Raw genomic sequence first — 20000 nt, 5'->3', positions numbered from 1 at the left:
GTCGAAGGCACAGATCTGGGAAAAGGTACCAAAAAATATCTGCAGCATTGAAGGTCCCCAAGAACACAGTGGCCTCCATCATTCTTAAAAGCAATACGTTTGGAACCACCAAGACTCTTCCTAGAGCTGGCCACCGGCCAATCTGAGCAATTGGGGGAGAAGGGTCTTGGTCAAGGAGGTGACCAAGAACCCGATGGTCATTCTGACAGTTTCTCTGTGGGGATGGGAGATCCTTCCAAAAGGATAACCTCTGCAGCACTCCACCAATCAGGCCTTTCTGATAGAGTAGTAAGCCACTCATCAGTAAAAGGCACAAGACAGCCTGCTTGGAGTTTGCCGAAAAGCACCTAAAGACTCATAGACCATGAGAAATAAGGTTCTCTGTGAGGAGGAAACCAAGATTGAACTATGTGGCCTGAATACCAAGCATCATGTTTGGAAAAAACCTTGCACCATCCCTACGGTGAAGCATGGTGGTGGCAGCATCATGCTGTGGTGATGTTTTTCAGCAGCAGGGATTGATAGACTGTCAGGATCGAGAGGAAAGATGAACAGAGCAAAGTACAGAGAGATTATTGAAGAAAACCTGCTCCAATGCGATCAGGATCTCAGACTGGGACATAGGTTCACCATCCAACAGGACAACGACCCTAAGCACACAGCCAAGACAACATAGGAGTGGCTTCGGGACAAGTCACTGAATGTCCTTGAGTGGCTGCGCCAGAGCCTGGACTTGAACCCGATCAAACATCTCTAGAGAGACCTGAAAATAGCTGTGCAGCGATTCTCCCCATCCTACCTGACAGAGCTTGAGAGGATCTGCAGAGAAACTCCCCAAATACAGGTGTGCCAAGCTTGTAGCATCATACCCAAGAAGACTCAAGGCTGTAATCGCTGCCAAAGGTGCTTCAACAATTTACTGAGTAAAGGGTCTGAAAACTTATTTAAACGTGATATTTTTTAAATAGTCTTTTTACAGCTTTAATAAATTACCAAACATTTCTTCAAACCTGTTTTTGCTGTGTCATTATGGGGTAGATTGATGAGAAAACATATATATTTAATCAGCTTTAGAATAAGGCTGTAACATAACAAAACATGGAATAAGTCAAGGGGTCCAGACATTTTCCGAAGGCACCGTATATCGCAAGGTAAAAGCTCGTATGAAATTAATAACTAACAAGAGGAAAAGACGTAGGAGGACTATCCATACCAAACCTTAAATTGTATTTCCAGGTATTAACATTTCATCCCATCCCCTGGCTGGCTTTAGAGAGAAATATAGTGTCTCCTATTGTCCTGGAAGAGGTGGTCTCCACTGATATATCCCTTAAACAATGTAAACTAGCTTGTTTATTATTGCTCACACTATTTATATTTGGCGCAAAATGTACAATGTAACTGGGAATCAAAAATTGCCGACTGGCTCGATCTTATGTGGCGTAACTTGAAATGTTCAGCTTTTTCTTTTTAATTTTTTTTTACATTAGGATAAAGTAGAGGCTAGAATATGTTAGGAACAATGTGTAAGTAATTCTGATTTGAAAGTTGATCAACTTGTAACCTCACTTTTGAGAAAGTGGCCCTTGAATGTTTGGCCCTTGAACATAACTAATCTTTGTTAAACATAAATACCAATCTTGTTTTTGCATAGATTCCGCGACGCTGTCAGCTTTTGACAGCTAAGACCGCTATTTCTTGTCACCGGAATCCCGCTTAACTGACAGGTTAGAGTCTGCTTCAAAGAGCCGCTAACCTAGCTAAGTTGCTAACGTCAAGCTGACAGGTTAGAGTCTGCTTCCAAGAGCCGCTAACCTAGCTAAGTTGCTAACGCCAAGCTGACAGGTTAGAGTCTGCTTCAAAGGGCCGCTAACCTAGCTAAGTTGCTAACGTCAAGCTGACAGGTTAGAGTCTGCTTCCAAGAGCCGCTAACCTAGCTAAGTTGCTAACGTCAAGCTGAAGGTTAGAGTCTGCTTCCAAGAGCCGCTAACCTAGCTAAGTTGCTAACGTCAAGCTGACAGGTTAGAGTCCGCTTCCAAGAGCTGCTAACCTAGCTAAGTTGCTAACGTCAAGCTGACAGGTTAGAGTCTGCTTCCAAGAGCCGCTAACCTAGCTAAGTTGCTAACGTCAAGCTGACAGGTTAGAGTCCGCTTCCAAGAGCTGCTAACCTAGCTAAGTTGCTAACGTCAAGCTGACAGGTTAGAGTCCGCTTCCAAGAGCCGCTAACCTAGCTAAGTTGCTAACGTCAAGCTGACAATGTTTGTCCCAGATGAGTTTTCCAATGGAGCCCTCTTTGTTCGGGAGAAGTAAATGAATGGTTCCAGTGCTGTAGAAGTATCTACTGCAGTACTGTTTCAGAACAAACTGGATCATTAAGAGATCCAATGCAGCAATTTGCTTGCCAAGGATTATTGGCTTGAGGTGACTTCCTTCATCACACGGGTAGCCAGCCTACGTAAGAAACTGGAAAAAATTGCAGAGTGGAATGTTTAACCTTTTCTACACCGGTGTCTGGACGGCGTTGGCGCGTGTTGGATATATCTCCGTCTTGTCGTTTGTCGTTATACGACTGGCCGGTGTTGCCCGGAGTTCGTTGCCAGGGGAGCCATCTCTCTTCTCCCCCATCTGATAGAGGAGTCAAAGAATAACAAAGAAGAAAAACAAAACACGTTTTTATATGAATCATTTGGTTTCCTGGATCCTTTCACAGCATTATAAGGCTGCATTGAGACAATGACTTATCAATGACCCAAGCCCAGCTCAGTTAATCCCTACCATTGTGTCGCTGAGTCATCATAATGCTTCAGCAAAATGTACATTATCCCAGGGGCGTTGGTAGACACAATGTATGTAGCCTAATGAACAGTGGCGAAAGTATTCACCCCCCCCCCCCCCCCCTTAGCATTTTTCCTATTTTGTTGCCTTACAACCTGGAATTAAAATGGATTTTTTAAGTGGTTTGTATCATTTGATTTACACAACATGCCTACCACTTTGAAGATACAATTTCTTTTTTTGAAACAAGAAATAAGAAAAAAAAACGGAGAACTTGAGCGTGCATAACTATTAATCTCCCCCCAAAGTCTTTGTAGAGTCACCTTTTGCAGTAATTACAGCTGCAAGTCTCTTGGGGTATGTCTCTATAAGCTTGGCACATCTAGCCACTGGGATTTTTGTCCTTTCTTCAAGGCAAAACTGCTCCAGCTCCTTCAAGTGGATGGGTTCCGCTTGTGTACAGAAATCTTTAAGTCATACCACATATTCTCAATTGGATTGAGGTCTGGGTTTGACTAGGCCATTCCAAGACATTTAAATGTTTCCCCTTAAACCACTTGAGTGTTGCTTTAGCAGTATGCTTAGGGTCATTGTCCTGCTGGAAGGTGAACCTCTGTCTCAAATCTCCTGAAGACTGAAACAGGTTTTCCTCAAAAATGTCCCTGTATTAAGCGCCATCCATCATTCCTTCAATTCTGACCAGTTTCCCAGTCCCTGCCGATGAAAAACATCCCCACAGCATGATGCTGCCACCCCCATGCTTCACTGTAGGGATAGTGTTCTTGGGGTGATGAGAGGTGTTGGGTTTGTGCCAGACATAGCGTTTTCCTTGATGGCCAAAAAGCTCAATTTTAGTCTCATCTGACCAGAGTACCTTCTTTCATATGTTTGGGGAGTATCCCACATGCCTTTTGGCAAACACCAAACATGTTTGCTTATTTGTTTCTGGCAACTCTTCCATAAAGCCCAGCTCTGTGGAGTGTACGGCTTAAAGTGGTCCTACGGACAGATACTCCAATCTCCACTGTGAAGTTTGCAGCTCCTTCAGGGTTATCTTTGGTCTCTTTGTTGCCTCTCTGATTAATGCCCTGTTTGGAGAGCTCCTTGGTCTTCATGGTGCTGCTTTCTTGGTGGTGTTGCAGACTCTGGGGCCTTTCAGAACAGGTGTATACATACTGAGATCATGTGACACTTAGATTGCACACAGGTGGACTTTATTTGACTAATTATGTGACTTCAGAAGGTAATTGGTTGCACCAGATCGTATTTAGGGGCTTCATAGCAGAGGGGAGGGGCTTCACAGCAGAGGGGAGGGGCTTCATAGCAGAGGGGAGGGGCTTCATAGCAGAGGGGGTGAATACATAGGCCACTTTTCATTTTATTTTATTTATTTTTTTAAATTTTAAACGTTCCTTTTTTCCATTTCACTTCACCAATTTGGACTATTTTGTGTCCATTACATGAAATCCAAATAAAAATAAATTTAAATGACAGGTTGTAATGCAACAAAATAGTTAAAACGCCAAGGGGGGTGAATACTTTGCAGTGTCCCTCTAACTAACCCGAATGACTCTGCTGATCCTAAAGATATTGTATGCAGTAATCATGTGCATATGAACCAGATTTATACTGTTAGCACTGAGGCGGTGTGCCCTAGTAGGAAGTCCACTGTGAGCAGCTCACTCTGCACTAACATAAATAACATAAGCATATCTACTTCTGCTAAGCTTTCCAGTAAAGCAATGAAAACAAGCAAGCATCCCATAAAAGTGCTCAAAATAGCCCACATTAACATATGCAGCTTAAGAAACAAGGTTCATGAAATTAACAATTTGCTAGAAACAGATGACATTCATATACTGACTATCTCTGAAACTCACTTAGATAATACCTTTGATGATACAGTGGTAGCAATACATGGTTGTAACATTTACCAAAGGTGGAGGTGTGGCTGTCAATATTCAGAACCACATTCCTGTAAAGATTAGAGAGGATCTCATGTTAAATAGTGTTGACGTAATATGGCTACAGGTTCATCTGCCTCACCTAAAGCCCATTCTGGTGGGAAGCTGCTATTGACAGTCAGTATCTGGATAATGTTAAATACTGTTGAAGTGATATGGCTACAGGTTCATCTGCCTCTCCTAAAGCCCATTCTGGTGGGAAGCTGCTATAGACCACCAAGTGCTAACAGTCAGTATCTGGATAATGTTAAATACTGTTGAAGTTATATGGCTACAGGTTCATCTGCCTCTCCTAAAGCCCATTCTGGTGGGAAGCTGCTATAGACCACCAAGTGCTAACAGTCAGCATCTGGATAATATGTGTGAAATGCTTGATAATGTATGTGATATCAACAGAGAGGTGTATTTTCTGGGTGATGTAAATATTGGCTGGCTTTCATCAAGCTGCCAAACTCAAGAAAAACCTTCTAACTGTAACCAGTGCCTGCAACCTGGTTCAGGTTGTCAGTCAACCTACCAGGGTATTTACAAACAGCACAGGAATTAAATCATCAACATGTATTGATCACATCTACCGACTGATATTGCCAACTACTTGAATGATTTTTTTATTGGCAAGATTAACAAATTTAGGCATGACATGCCAGCAACAAATGCTGACACTACACATCCAAGTATATCTGACCAAATTATGAAAGACAATAATTGTAATTTAGAATTTTGTAAAGTGAGTGTGGAAGAGGTGAAAATGATTAATTAAGTAATTATTGTTGTCTATCAACAATGACAAGCAACCGTTGTCTGACAACTTGGATGGAAAATTACTGAGGGTAATAGCGGACGATATTGCATCTCCTATTTGCCACATCTTCAATTTCATCCTACTAGAAAGTGTGTGCCCTCAGGCCTGGAGGGACGCAAAAGTCATTCCACTACCCAAGAATAGTAAAGCCCCCTTTACTGGCTCAAATAGCCGACCACTCAGCCTGTTACCAGCCCTTGGTAAACTTTTTGAAAAAATTGTGTTTGAGCAGATACAAGGCTATTTTACAGTAACCAAATTGACAGCAAACTTGCAGCAGCACCCTTATAGGGAAGGACGGCACTTACACAAATGACTGATGATTGGCTGAGAGAAATGTATTATAAAAAGATTGTGGGAGCTGTTTTGTTAGTCTTCAGTGCGGCTTTTGACATTATCGATCATAGTCTGCTGCTGGAAAAACATATGTGTCTTGGCTTAACACAACCCTGCTATAATGTGGATAAAGAGTTACCTGTATAACAGAAGGTGGAAGCCTCTCCAACATAATCCAGGTAGAATCAGGAATTCCCCAGGGCAGCTGTCTAGGCCCCTTACCTTTTTCAATATTTACTAACGACACGCCACTGGCTTTGAGTAAAGCCAGAGTGTCTATGTATGCGGATGACTCAACACTATACATGTCAGCTACTGCAGTGAATGCAATGAATGCAACACTTAACAAAGAGCTGCAGTTCATTTCTGAATTGGTGGCAAGGAATAAGTTAGTCTAGATGTTGTAATGAATAATGTAGAAATTTAGCAAGTTGAGGTGACTAAACTGCTTGAAGTCAGTCGAGTGGTCAGGTGCCACAAAGAGGACCATAGGAAAATTGCAACTGGCTCAGAACAGGGCAGCACGGCTGGCCCCTTGGATGTTCACAGAGAGCTAATATTAATAATATGCAGGTCAATCTTTCCTGGCTGAAAGTGGAGGAGAGATTGACTTCATCACTACTTGTATTTGTGAGAGGTATTGACATGGTGAAAGCATTGAGCTGTATGTTTAAATGACTAGCACAGAGCTCATACACACATGCACACCCCACAAAACATGCCACCAGAGGTCTCGCTTCACAGTCCCCATTTCCAGAACACACTATGGGAGGTGCACATTACTACATAGAGCCATGACTACATGGAACTCTATTCCACATCAGGTAAGTGCTATCCCTCTCTACCCAGAAATACCAAGTACATAGTCATCATCCTGAATGCTATCACTCTCTACCTAGATATACACAGTACATAGTCATTATCCTGAATGCTATCCCTCTCTATCCAGAAATACCCACTACACCCAAAGAGGAGCCAGTGATCTACAGAAACTGTGCTGAAATCTTCCGATCTGGGCTCACAGAGAATGGTGTCCACAGCATACGACCCCCGAACTCTACCCGCACAGTGAAGGTAAGGGGTTACGACCCCCAACTCTACCCACACAGTTAAGGTAAGGGGTTATGACCCCCTAACTCTACCCACACAGTTAAGGTAAGGGGTTACGACCCCCTAACTCTACCCACACAGTTAAGGTAAGGGGTTACGACCCCTAACTCTACCCACACAGTTAAGGTAAGGGGTTACGACCCCCTAACTCTACCCACACAGTGAAGGTAAGGGGTTACGACCCCCAACTCTACCCACACAGTGATAAGGGGTTACCTTCACTCCATGTATTTAAAACACATTAAGGCCTGGAGGGACAGAGAGGGGGACTGTGTGGATGTTTTAGTGTATTGGAGACACAGAGAGGGGGACTGTGTGGATGTTTTCATGTATTGGAGACACATTAAGGAGGTGGTGGAGGTGGTGGTGGTGGTGAAGGTGGAGGAGGAGGAGGTGGTGGTGGTGGTGGTGGTGGTGGTGGAGGTGGTGGTGGAGGAGGAGGAGGTGGTGGTGGTGGTGGAGGAGGAGGTGGTGGTGGAGGTGGAGGAGGAGGTGGTGGTGGAGGTGGTGGTGGTGGTGGTGGAGGAGGAGGTGGAGGTGGTGGTGGTGATGAAGGTGGAGGAGGAGGTGGTGGTGGTGGTGGTGGAGGTGGCCCGTAGGGTTCTATTTGGGACACATGATAGACTCCAGCAGTGTCACCCCAGTGCTTTCAATCTCTGCCATCAAAAACCATCTACTCTCACTCACTCACTCACTCACTCACTCACTCACTCTACTCATTCTACTCATGAAAATGCACAAAACATGGCATATTCTTACCGATTATAAAAGGATACAGAAAAGGCTATTTCTACGGTGCGGTCCCTGCAGCATTATAACACAAGAGATTTGGCCTTGAATAGCTCAGCCCTATCCAAAGCATATGAGTATGGAGAATTCAGTATGGAACTGTTCAGAAACAACACAATACATTGCCCTCTCTCGGGAATTGGATTTCCTTACAAAAAATCTATTTAAAAATCTATGTCAGGTCCCATGGTCTGAATTCAGAATGTTGTTTGGAAAACCCAGGGACCAGATCCTTGGCTGAATGTCAGACTTTGAGGTGGAGGAAGAGGTGGATGTGGAGGAGGGGGTGGTGGTGGTGGAGGAAGTGGAGGTGGTGATGGTGGAGGAGGAGGCGGAGATGGTGGATGGGGATATGGAGGAGGAGGTGGAGGTGGTGGAGGAGGAGGGGGTGGAGGAGGAGGAGGTGGTGGATGTGGATGTGGAGGAGGAGGTGGGGGAGTAGGAGCATTTGGTGGAGTAGGAGCAGGTGGTTGAGGAGGAGGTGGAGGTGGTGGAGTAGGAGGAGGTGGAGGTGGTGGAGTAGGAGGAGGTGGTGGAGGAGGAGGTGGATGTGGATGTGGATGAGGTGGTGATGGTGGAGGAGGAGGAGGAGGAGGTGGTGATGGAGGAGGTGGTGGTGATGGAGGAGGTGGTGATCTCTCTCGCTCCCTCCCTTTGTTCTCCTTGGACACTGACAATATTAAGTGTATCATTCCTTTTGGATGAAGATAAAATGAGAGACAGAGGCCAGCAGTCCAACAGGCAGCCTGACACCTGAGGCTGTGAGTCTGTCCAGAGGTCTTCTAGTGGAGAGAGAGAGAGAGAGAGAGTCTTCCTAGTGAAAACGGAGAGAGAGAGAAAGAGAGAGAGAGAGTATTACTAGTGAAAACACAGAGAGAGAGAGAAAGTCTTCCTAGCGAAAACACAGAGAGAGAAAGAGAGAGAGACCAGAGGTATTCTAGTGGAGAGAGAGAGAGAGAGTCTTCCTAGCAAAAACACAGAGAGAGAAAGAGAGAGAGACCAGAGGTATTCTAGTGGAGAGAGAGAGAGAGAGTCTTCCTAGTGAAAACACAGAGAGAGAGAGAAAGAGAGAGAGACCAGAGATATTCTAGTGGAGAGAGAGAGAGAGAGTATTCCTAGTGAAAACACAGAGAGAGAAAGAGAGAGAGACCAGAGGTATTCTAGTGGAGAGAGAGACAGAGAGTCTTCCTAGCGAAAACACAGAGAGAGAAAGAGAGAGAGACCAGAGGTATTCTAGTGGAGAGAGAGAGAGAGAGAGTCTTCCTAGTGAAAACACAGAGAGAGAGAGAAAGAGAGAGAGACCAGAGGTATTCTAGTGGAGAGAGAGAGAGAGAGTCTTCCTAGTGAAAACACAGAGAGAGAGAGAAAGAGAGAGAGACCAGAGGTATTCTAGTGGAGAGAGAGAGAGAGAGTCTTCCTAGTGAAAACACAGAGAGAGAGAGAGAAAGAGAGAGAGGCCATTGAAACATCAATCAGCCTTTCAGACTGTAGACCTATACTGATTATTGAAACATAAATCTATTTTTAAGAAAGCCTGACATTGACATTGATATAGCTGGTAGGAAATGGTTAGATTTGACTCAGGGAATACTGACATTGATTAAGGTACTGTATTTTTACAATTTAAACATGCATTCTTGGAGTGCAAGAATCTCAAAAACCTGTTACTGGGATTACCATCTCAATTCATTAACTATTGTATTGCTGTGCCTTTACATATAGCAGATACTCATATAGATGTCACAGGCCCTGTTCAGCTGTTCTGTAACCAGAAGTGGGTTTACCTGTTCAGCTGTTCTGTAACCAGAAGTGGGTTTACCTGTTCAGCTGTTCTGTAACCAGAAGTGGGTTTACCTGTTCAGCTGTTCTGTAACCAGAAGTGGGTTTACCTGTTCAGCTGTTCTGTAACCAGAAGTGGGTTTACCTGTTCAGGTGTTCTGTAACCAGAAGTGTGTTTACCTGTTCAGCTGTTCTGTAACCAGAAGTGGGTTTACCTGTTCAGCTGTTCTGTAACCAGAAGTGGGTTTACCTGTTCAGCTGTTCTGTAACCAGAAGTGGGTTTACCTGTTCAGCTGTTCTGTAACCAGAAGTGGGTTTACCTGTTCAGGTGTTCTGTAACCAGAAGTGGGTTTACCTGTTCAGCTGTTCTGTAACCAGAAGTGGGTTTACCTCTACAGGTGTTCTGTAACCAGAAGTGGGTTTTCCTGTTCAGCTGTTCTGTAACCAGAAGTGGGTTTACCTGTTCAGCTGTTCTGTAACCAGAAGTGGGTTTACCTCTACAGGTGTTCTGTAACCAGAAGTGGGTTTACCTGTTCAGCTGTTCTGTGACCAGAAGTGGGTTTACCTGTTCAGGTGTTCTGTAACCAGAAGTGGGTTTACCTGTTCAGCTGTTCTGTAACCAGAAGTGGGTTTACCTCTACAGGTGTTCTGTAACCAGAAGTAGGTTTACCTGTTCAGCTGTTCTGTAACCAGAAGTGGGTTTACCTCTACAGCTGTTCTGTAACCAGAAGTGGGTTTACCTCTACAGGTGTTCTGTGATATGAAGACGAGAGGTGGAGGCTGGACTGTGCTGCAGCATCGTAGAGACGGAGCCGTGGATTTCCACCGCGGATGGAGGGATTACAAGATGGTATGTTCACTAGAACTTAAACCCAAGATGGTATGTTCAGTAGAACTTAAACACAAGATGGTATGTTCACTAGAACTTAAACACAAGATGGTATGTTCACTAGACCTTAACACAAGATGGTATGTTCACTAGAACTTAAACACAAGATGGTATGTTCACTAGACCTTAAACACAAGATGGTATGTTCACTAGACCTTAACACAAGATGGTATGTTCACTAGAACTTAAACACAAGATGGTATGTTCACTAGACCTTAACACAAGATGGTATGTTCACTAGAACTTAAACACAAGATGGTATGTTCACTAGACCTTAACACAAGATGGTATGTTCACTAGAACTTAAACACAAGATGGTATGTTCACTAGAACTTAAACACAAGATGGTATGTTCACTAGAACTTAAACCCAAGATGGTATGTTCACTAGACCTTAACACAAGATGTCAACCAGGTCTTCTTTGGTAGGTCATTGTAAGAGTCCTCTTCTGTAGTATTTCACTGAAATAGTAGTCAGAGGCTGGGTTGTCTAAGGCAGACTGTTTCACATTACGTTCATCTCAACACAAGTCTTTTTCTGTGTGTCATTCAGATATCTAACATCATTTGTTTTAAATAAAGTCAGACTTTTATTTCAGTGTGTTATCGTGGACAATTCTCAGAGTGTATGAGAGAACGTCATTTATTTAGTTTGGGAATCTGTTTTTGTCACAAGACTTCATCCAAAATCAAGATAGCGAAGTCTCTGAATCACAGGTGGGTTGTTATAACAGTTTCAGATCTGTGATCTGGGATGACCCTGGTTGTTTTGGTAGGCCAACCTTCTTGTTCCTCTACGACACTCCCTGTTGTTGCACCTGCACTCTCTCTGTCCCTCCCTGACGGTGTCCGATCCCTACACACACTCACCACACCATATCAGAGGCTCAGACAGACAGACAGACAGACAGACAGACAGACAGACAGACAGACAGACAGACAGACAGACACCTCGATCAGATCACATACCCCCCTCACACACTTGAATCTGTCACTTCAGACTCAGGGGGCTTTCTGAGGTGGTCAAGAGATCCCATGTAGAGTACTGGGGGTCATAGGGACTAGTTAACAGGACCAGTAGAGATCCCATGTAGAGTACTGGGGGTCATAGGGACTAGTTAACAGGACCAGTAGAGATCTTATGTAGAGTACTGGGGGTCATAGGGACTAGTTAACAGGACCAGTAGAGATCTCATGTAGAGTACTGGGGGTCAAAGGGACTAGTTAACAGGACCAGTAGAGATCCCATGTAGAGTACTGGGGGTCATAGGGACTAGTTAACAGGACCAGTAGAGATCCCATGTAGAGTACTGGGGGTCATAGGGACTAGTTAACAGGACCAGTAGAGATCCCATGTAGAGTACTGGGGGTCCTGAGAGACTAGTTAACAGGATGTTAACTGTTTGTCCCAGCTTTAGATCCTGCTGTAGTAGGGAAATCCCAAGTGTTTCCCAAATGCCACCCTTCTCCCTATATAGTGCACTACTTTTAACCAGGGTTCATAGGTGGCCCATAGGACTCAGGTCAAAAGTAGGGCACTATATAGGTAATAGGGACTCAATCGCAATGTTGTCCAATACTCGGCACAAACTGATCTTTGATGTTCTCACTGCCGTCAATAGTCACGATACACAGAAACGCCCACACGGAAGGGGAAATGCATGATTCTCTTTGAGATCCTTAAATTACAGTCTGAGGATATACGAGAGACTCTGCTTTTGGCTGTTCACTAGAACTTAAACCCAAGATGGTATGTTCACTAGACCTTAACCCAAGATGGTATGTTCACTAGACCTTAACCCAAGATGGTATGTTCACTAGACCTTAACCCAAGATGGTATGTTCACTAGAACTTAAACCCAAGATGGTATGTTCACTAGACCTTAACCCAAGATGGTATGTTCACTAGAACTTAACCCAAGATGGTATGTTCACTAGAACTTAAACCCAAGATGGTATGTTCACTAGACCTTAACACAAGATGGTATGTTCACTAGACCTTAACACAAGATGGTATGTTCACTAGAACTTAAACCCAAGATGGTATGTTCACTAGAACTTAAACCCAAGATGGTATGTTCACTAGACCTTAACACAAGATGGTATGTTCACTAGAACTTAAACCCAAGATGGTATGTTCACTAGACCTTAACACAAGATGGTATGTTCACTAGAACTTAAACACAAGATGGTATGTTCACTAGAACTTAAACCCAAGATGGTATGTTCACTAGACCTTAACACAAGATGGTATGTTCACTAGAACTTAAACACAAGATGGTATGTTCACTAGACCTTAACACAAGATGGTATGTTCACTAGACCTTAACACAAGATGGTATGTTCACTAGAACTTAAACCCAAGATGGTATGTTCACTAGACCTTAACCCAAGATGGTATGTTCACTAGACCTTAACACAAGATGGTATGTTCACTAGACCTTAACACAAGATGGTATGTTCACTAGACCTTAACACAAGATGGTATGTTCACTAGAACTTAAACCCAAGATGGTATGTTCACTAGACCTTAACACAAGATGGTATGTTCACTAGACCTTAACACAAGATGGTATGTTCACTAGACCTTAACACAAGATGGTATGTTCACTAGACCTTAAACACAAGATGGTATGTTCACTAGACCTTAACACAAGATGGTATGTTCACTAGACCTTAACACAAGATGGTATGTTCACTAGACCTTAAACACAAGATGGTATGTTCACTAGACCTTAACACAAGATGTCAACCAGTTTCACTTCCTTCTGCTGCAGGTATAATTGTTTGGTTTGGAAATGGAAAAGTCAAAAATGGATCGCGCCACAAACATGATTTTTCAATATATTTTTCTCAAGAACAATATTTTTACAAGTGGATGATAAATATTTGGGCCCAGTCAGAGCGTGGGAGTGTGGAGTTTTAACGTCAGAGTAAAATCAGGCCTTCTGGACAGATAGTAAACGCTGCCAGACCTCATTCTCACATTCACGTAACCAACAAGAACTGACAGACAGACAGACCAAGGAGAGAGAGAGAGAGACAGAGAAATGCAGGGACTAACTGTTTATTTATTTTATTTTATTTTTTACCTTTATTTAACTCGGCAAGTCAGTTAAGAACAACTTCTTATTTTCAATGACGGTCTAGGAACAGTGGGTTAACTGCCTGTTCAGGGGCAGAATGACAGATTTGTACCTTGTCAGCTCGGGGGTTGCAACCTTCCGGTTACTAGTCCAACACTCTAACCACTAGGCTACGCTGTCTGTAGGAGGTCAGATATATACAGGGACTAACTGTCTGTAGGAGGTCAGAGATATACAGGGACTAACTGTCTGTAGGAGGTCAGAGATATACCAGATATACAGGGACTAACGGTCTGTAGGAGGTCAGAGAGGGATTGTCAGAAGTTATCAAGTTATTAACATTTGCTCATTCACTTTCCTCAGTCAAAATAATGTAACTCTTTACTCATAATATTCCTCATGTCTCTTCATCCCTCTCAACGGTAGAATGACATTACATTTTAACACATCTCTGTTGATGTCATCTGTACCCTCGGAAGCGATGTGAGTCATATGACCCTTCGTTCAGTTTGTCCTCTTCCACTAACCGTACCGTTTGCAGGGTTTCGGGGATCCCTCGGGAGAGTACTGGGCAGGAAATGATCTCATCCATCTGCTGACCAGCTCCCAAAAGTACAGTCTCCAGGTGCAGCTGAAGGATGACGAGGGGAACGAGGCCTACTCCCACTACGATCACTTCTATATAGACGCAGAGGACAAAAACTACAGGTACCAGCATGCAATGCTCCCATTACGATCACTTCTATATGGACGCAGTGGACAAAAACTACAGATACCAGCATGCAATGCACCATCCCACAGCAGGGAAGGCCGAGAGTCAAATCAAATCAAATATTATTTGTCACATGCTTCAAAACCACCTGTGTGGACGAACAGTGAAATGCTGACCTCCCAACAATGCAGAGATAAACAAAAGGAAAATAATGACTCAAGGAATAAATACATTTTAGAGTAATGATAACTTGGCTATTTACAAGGGGCACTACTTGTACTGTAGGTAGGGGTAAACGATAGATAATAGACAGTAACAGCAGCATATGTGATGAGTCAAAAGAGTCAATGCAGGTAGACTAGGTAGCTGGTTGTTGGTTGACTAACTATTTATCAGTCTTGTTTACCAGTCTTATGGCTTGGGGGTAGAAGCTGTTCAGGGTCCTGTTGGTTCCAGACTTGGTGCATCGGTACTGCTTGCTGTGTGGTAGCAGAGAGAACAGTCTATGGTTTTGGGGGTAGAAGCTGTTCAGGGTCCTGTTGGTTCCAGACTTGGTGCATCGGTACTGCTTGCTGTGTGGTAGCAGAGAGAACAGTCTATGGTTTTGGGGGTAGAAGCTGTTCAGGGTCCTGTTGGTTCCAGACTTGGTGCATCGGTACCGCTTTCCGTGCGGTAGCAGAGAGAACAGTCTATAACTTGAGGTCGGATTGCGGGTTCATAGGGAACGAAGTCCATATTTCTCACACTTACACTAAGTGAGATTTTATCCTCAATCAGTCTTACTATTGTGTTAAAACTCTTCTGACATGTTAAGCTCTTAGAGTTATGTCTCAATCAGATCCGAATCAGGAAACTAAGTGGAAGTAACCCTGATTCTCGGGAGAGTTTGGTAAATAGTTGTGTTTCTGAAAGGCTTTTATGACCGGAGGTAATTGAATGAACCTGTAACCCTGGCAAGTCATGATCCACACTTTAACTGAGTCCTTCCCTTCCGTATCGCCGGGTTGAAAGTAAAAGGACAAAAGAGTAGATCATGTGATCTGTCTAGAAAAATGTGTGTTTGAAAAAGGCTGGAGGTATTTGACACAGTGATATTCTTTGTGATGAGTAACAACGTTACCTAGACATTTAGATCCAGGATTATCCTTAAATTACCTAAAATCCTACAAAGTTACCTAGACATTTAGATCCAGGACCATCCTTATTAAATGACCTAAAATCCTAAGTGTGTTGGCGCTGTATTCGTCCTCCTCTGTGTGTGACAAGCCCCCTGAATGGTGTTGATGTTGGTGAGCTGTCAGATCTGTTGCCAACTTCTGCTGAGCAGCACTCCATCTCACCTCGTTGTGTATGTGCTAGGTACATTATCATGCTGAGAACACTGGCTCTCCGCTGGTTTTCCTCTCCAGGGTTGGGTTCATTTAGGGACCTCCCCAGCCAGAGGCCTGTGGTGCTAGGCTTTTAGCCAGCCAATGCAGCCCCTACTCGGCTAATTCAACCTCTTCTCAAGCTTTCTCTGGCTAATTAAACCTCTTCTCAAGCTTTCTCTGGCTAATTCAACCTCTTCTCAAGCTTTCTCTGGCTAATTCAATCTCTTCACAAGCTTTCTCTGGCTAATTCATCTTCTTCTCAAGCTTTCTCTGGCTAATTCATCTTCTTCTCAAGCTTTCTCTGGCTAATTCAACCTCTTCTCAAGCTTTCTCTGGCTAATTCAATCTTTTCACAAGCTTTCTCTGGCTAATTAAACCTCTTCTCAAGCTTTCTCTGGCTAATTCAACCTCTTCTCAAGCTTTCTCTGGCTAATTCAATCTCTTCTCAAGCTTTCTCTGGCTAATTCAACCTCTTCTCAAGCTTTCTCTGGCCAGTAAAACCTATTCTCTAGCCTTCTCCATACAAGGCAACCCCTTATCCATATGTAACCCCTGTTCTGGACCAGTCCGGTCACCCAATTACTCCAACCTCTTCCAACCATCCAACCAAGGAAGGCACCCAACCCTTCGCCCAGTGTTTCCAAGCCAAAGCAGCATCTTCTCCAGCCCCCTCTCCCAAATGTTCCCTGTAACTAAGGCAGTCAGACCCATAGCCAGCCCCCTCTACCATCGGTAGCTAAGGCAATCAGACCCATAGCCAGCCCCCTCTACCATCGGTAGCTAAGGCAATCAGACCCATACCCAGCCCCGTCTATCATCGGTTACTAAAGGCAATCTCATATCCATAGCCAGCCCCCTCTCCCACCTGGCCCCGTAACTAAGGCAGTCAGACCCATAGCCAGCCCCCTCTACCATCGGTAGCTAAGGCAGTCAGACCCATAGCCAGCACCCTCTCCCATCTGTCCCTGTAACTAAGGCAGTTAGACTCATAGCCAGCCTCCTCTCCCATCTGTCCCTGTAACTAAGGCAGTCAGACCTATAGCCAGAGGGGAGGAGTTAAGCAGTCAGACCCAGAGGGGAGGAGGAGGAAGAGGAGAGAGAGGAGGAGGAGGGAGGAGGGAGGAGGGAGGAGAGGGAGAGGGAGGAGGAGGAAGAGGAGAGAGCGGAGGAGGGGAGGAAGAGGAGAGAGCGGAGGAGGGAAGGAAGAGGAGAGAGAGGAGGAGAAGGAGAAGGAGAGGAAGAGGAGGAGGAAGAGGATAGAGAGGAGGAGGAGAGGGAGGATTGAGGAGTCCTTAGAGGGAGTTGTTCAGTCCCAGGTTCCTTAGCTTAGTGATGAGCTTGGAGGGCACTATGGTGTTGAACGCTGAGCTGTAGTCAATGAACAGCATTCTCATGTAGGTGTTCCTTTTGTCCAGGTGGGAAAGGGCAGTGTGGAGTGCAATAGAGATTGCGTCATCTGTGGTTTTGTTGGGGCGGTATGTAAATTGAAGTGGATACATTTCATGCTACATATGTGAGTGCTACAGGGCAATAGCCATTTAGGCAGGTTACTTTTGCATTCTTGGACACAGGGATTATGGTGGTTTGCTTGAAACATGTAGGTATTACATACTGGGTCAGGGAGAGGATGAAAATGTCTGTGAAGACCAGCTGGTCAGCGCATGTTCTGAGTACATGTGCTGGTTGCCCTGTGGCCTTGTGAATGTTAACCTGTTTAAAGGGCTTACTCACATCAGTGATCACACAGTCGTTCGGAATGGCTGGTGCTGTCATGCATGGTTCAGTGTTGCTTGCCTCAAAGCTAGCGTAGAAGGCATTTAGCTCATCTGGTCGGCTCGCGTCACTGGGCAGCTCACGGCTGGGTTTCCCTTTGTAAAACCTGATAGTTTGCAAGCCCTGACACATCCGTCGAGCGTCAGAGCAAGTGTAGTAGGATTCAAATTTGATTTTAGTCCTGTATTGATTTTAGTCCAGTATTGAATGTTTGATGGTTCGTCAAAGGGTGTAGCATTATTTATTATGATTGTTCAGATTAGTCTCCTGTTCCTTGAAAGCAGCAGCTCTAGCCTTTAGATCAGTGCGGATGAATCCCGGAACATATTCCAGTCTGTAGCTTAGCAACCGTTTCATCGGACCACTTCTGTATTGAGCACATCACTGGTACTTCCTGTTTGAGATTTTTGCTTGTAACGCAGGAATCAGGAGGATAAAGTTATGGTCAGATTTGCCAAATGGAGGATGAGGGAGAGCTTTGTATGAGTCTGTGTGTGGAGTAAAGGTGGTCTAGAATCAGCTTCGATCTCCAGCCCATCAGACTGTTAAACATTCTCCACTAGCCGGCCTCTTCCTTTTCCCATCTCCAGTCTCCACTAGCCGGCCTCTTCCTTTTCCCATCTCCAGCCTCCACTAGCCGGCCTCTTCCTTTTCCCATCTCGAGTCTCCAGTAGCCGGCCTCTTCCTTTTCCCATCTCCAGCCCATCAGACTGTTAAACAGTCTCCACTAGCCGGCCTCCGCCAAGTACTCTGACCTGAACCTTAACCACTTTTCTAGCCGGCTTCCACCCGGTACTCTACCCTGCACCTAAGAGACTGCTGCCCTACTGTTGGAGCTAGAAACACAAGCATTTAGCTGCACCTCCGATAACATCTGCAAATATGTGTACGCTTTGATTTGATTTGATCCGACTTAATCTGGGCCTGGAAAACGGGCCCTATGTGTTGACAGTTCTGGTCCGTTCCCTCTCCCAGTCTCCATGCCCAGGGGTTCAGTGGTACTGCTGGTCGCACCAGTAGTCTGACCCAGCCTGGGACCCAGTTCAGCACCAAGGACCGAGACAACGACCGCTGCTCTTGCAAGTGTGCCCAGATGTCTTCTGGAGGTATTCAGATCCCTGCTTCATCTTTCTCTCTTTCCCTACTTTCTATCTTTCTTCTCACTTCCTGTTTCATCTTTCTCTATTTCCCTACTTTCTATCTTTCTTCTCACTTCCTGTTTCATCTTTCTCTATTTCCCTACTTTCTATCTTTCTTCTCACTTCCTGTTTCATCTTTCTCTATTTCCCTACTTTCTATCTTTCTTCTCACTTCCTGTTTCATCTTTCTCTATTTCCCTACGTTCTATCTATCTTTCCTCTCACTTTATTTTCATCACTTCCTGTTTCATCCTCATGTAAAGTAGTACATGAACCTTCATGAAATCACTTTTTATGACCTTTGACCCATTTGACCACACAACCTGCTTTTCCCTCTTTGTTCCATTCTCTCTCCACTAGGTCCTAACCTCTAATCCCTGACCTCTGCCCTCTCCACTAGGTCCTGACCTCTCCCCTCTCCACTAGGTCTAGGTCCTGACCTCTGCCCTCTCCACTAGGTCCTGACCTCTCCCCTCTCCACTAGGTCCTGACCTCTGCCCTCTCCACTAGGTCCTGACCTCTGCCCAATCCACTAGGTCAGTGGTTTGAGGCGTGTGGTCCCTCTGCCCTCTCTCTTCCTGACACTTAACCTCTAACCCGTGACCTCTCCCCTCTCCACTAGGTTGGTGGTTTGAGGCGTGTGGTCCCTCCAACCTGAACGGTATCTACTACGCTGGCGTCTCCAACGTGGTCCGTTACAACGGCATCAAGTGGTACTACTGGAAGGGCGCCAGCCTCATGGCGACCATGACGACCATGATGGTTCGACCCGCAGGCTTCTGAGGGATAACAGCTGCGATAGCTGATGATTTCAAAGGGGAAGCGACTGATGACATCACCCTGACTGACTAAATTACTGACTGATGAGCGAATAATGAAGTTTGGAATACGATATTTGAGTGGCGATTTTAGAAATGTTTGATTGATGGATATGTTCAAAGGTTTTTTTTTTCTCCAAAAATGTATTCTGTTGGCCTCCCAAGTGGTGCAGTGGTCTAAGACACTGCATCGCAGTGCTAGCCGTGCCACTAGAGATTCTGGGGTCGAGTCCAGTCTCTGTCGCAGCCGGCCCGCGACCGGGAGACCCATGGGGCGGCGTGCAATTGGCCTAGCGTCGTTCGGGTTAGGGGAGGGTTTGGGAGGTCCTTGTCCCATCGCGCTCTAGCGACTCCTGTGGCGGGCCGAGCGCAGTGCACGCTGACACGGTCGCCAGTTGTACGGTGTTTCCTACGACACATCGGTGCGGCTGGCTTCCGGGTCAAGAAGCATTGCGGCTTGTTCGGGTTGTGTATCAGAGGAAGCACGGCTCCCGACCTTCACCTCTCCTGAGTCCGTACAGGAGTTGCAGCGATGAGACAAGACTGTAACTACCAATTGGAAACGAAATTGGGGAGAAAAAGGGGTATTAACATTTAAAAAAACATGTTTCTGTTTTAGAGATTTTTCCCACTAAAATGGCACATAGGCAACAACTTAA

At 44.9% G+C, this 20000-nt stretch overlaps 1 protein-coding gene across 1 annotated transcript in view; it reads left to right on the top strand.

The window, feature by feature from the left end:
• LOC139398200 (angiopoietin-2-like) overlaps positions 1–19374 on the top strand; it is a 30665-nt gene extending 11291 nt beyond the window's left edge. The window contains exons 5-9 of the mRNA XM_071144321.1: positions 6827–6951; positions 10304–10405; positions 14071–14237; positions 18360–18490; positions 19146–19374. Coding sequence (XP_071000422.1) covers positions 6827–6951; positions 10304–10405; positions 14071–14237; positions 18360–18490; positions 19146–19306 — 686 coding nt within the window. The 3' untranslated portion in view covers positions 19307–19374. The remainder of the gene's footprint in view (positions 1–6826; positions 6952–10303; positions 10406–14070; positions 14238–18359; positions 18491–19145) is intronic.
• The last annotated feature ends 626 nt before the right edge of the window (positions 19375–20000 follow it).

Source organism: Oncorhynchus clarkii, unplaced genomic scaffold, assembly GCF_045791955.1.
Source record: "Oncorhynchus clarkii lewisi isolate Uvic-CL-2024 unplaced genomic scaffold, UVic_Ocla_1.0 unplaced_contig_12668_pilon_pilon, whole genome shotgun sequence".
NCBI lineage: Eukaryota > Metazoa > Chordata > Actinopteri > Salmoniformes > Salmonidae > Oncorhynchus > Oncorhynchus clarkii.
The sequence above is the reverse complement of the archived record's forward strand: the minus strand, read 5'-3'. Positions and strand labels throughout refer to the sequence as shown.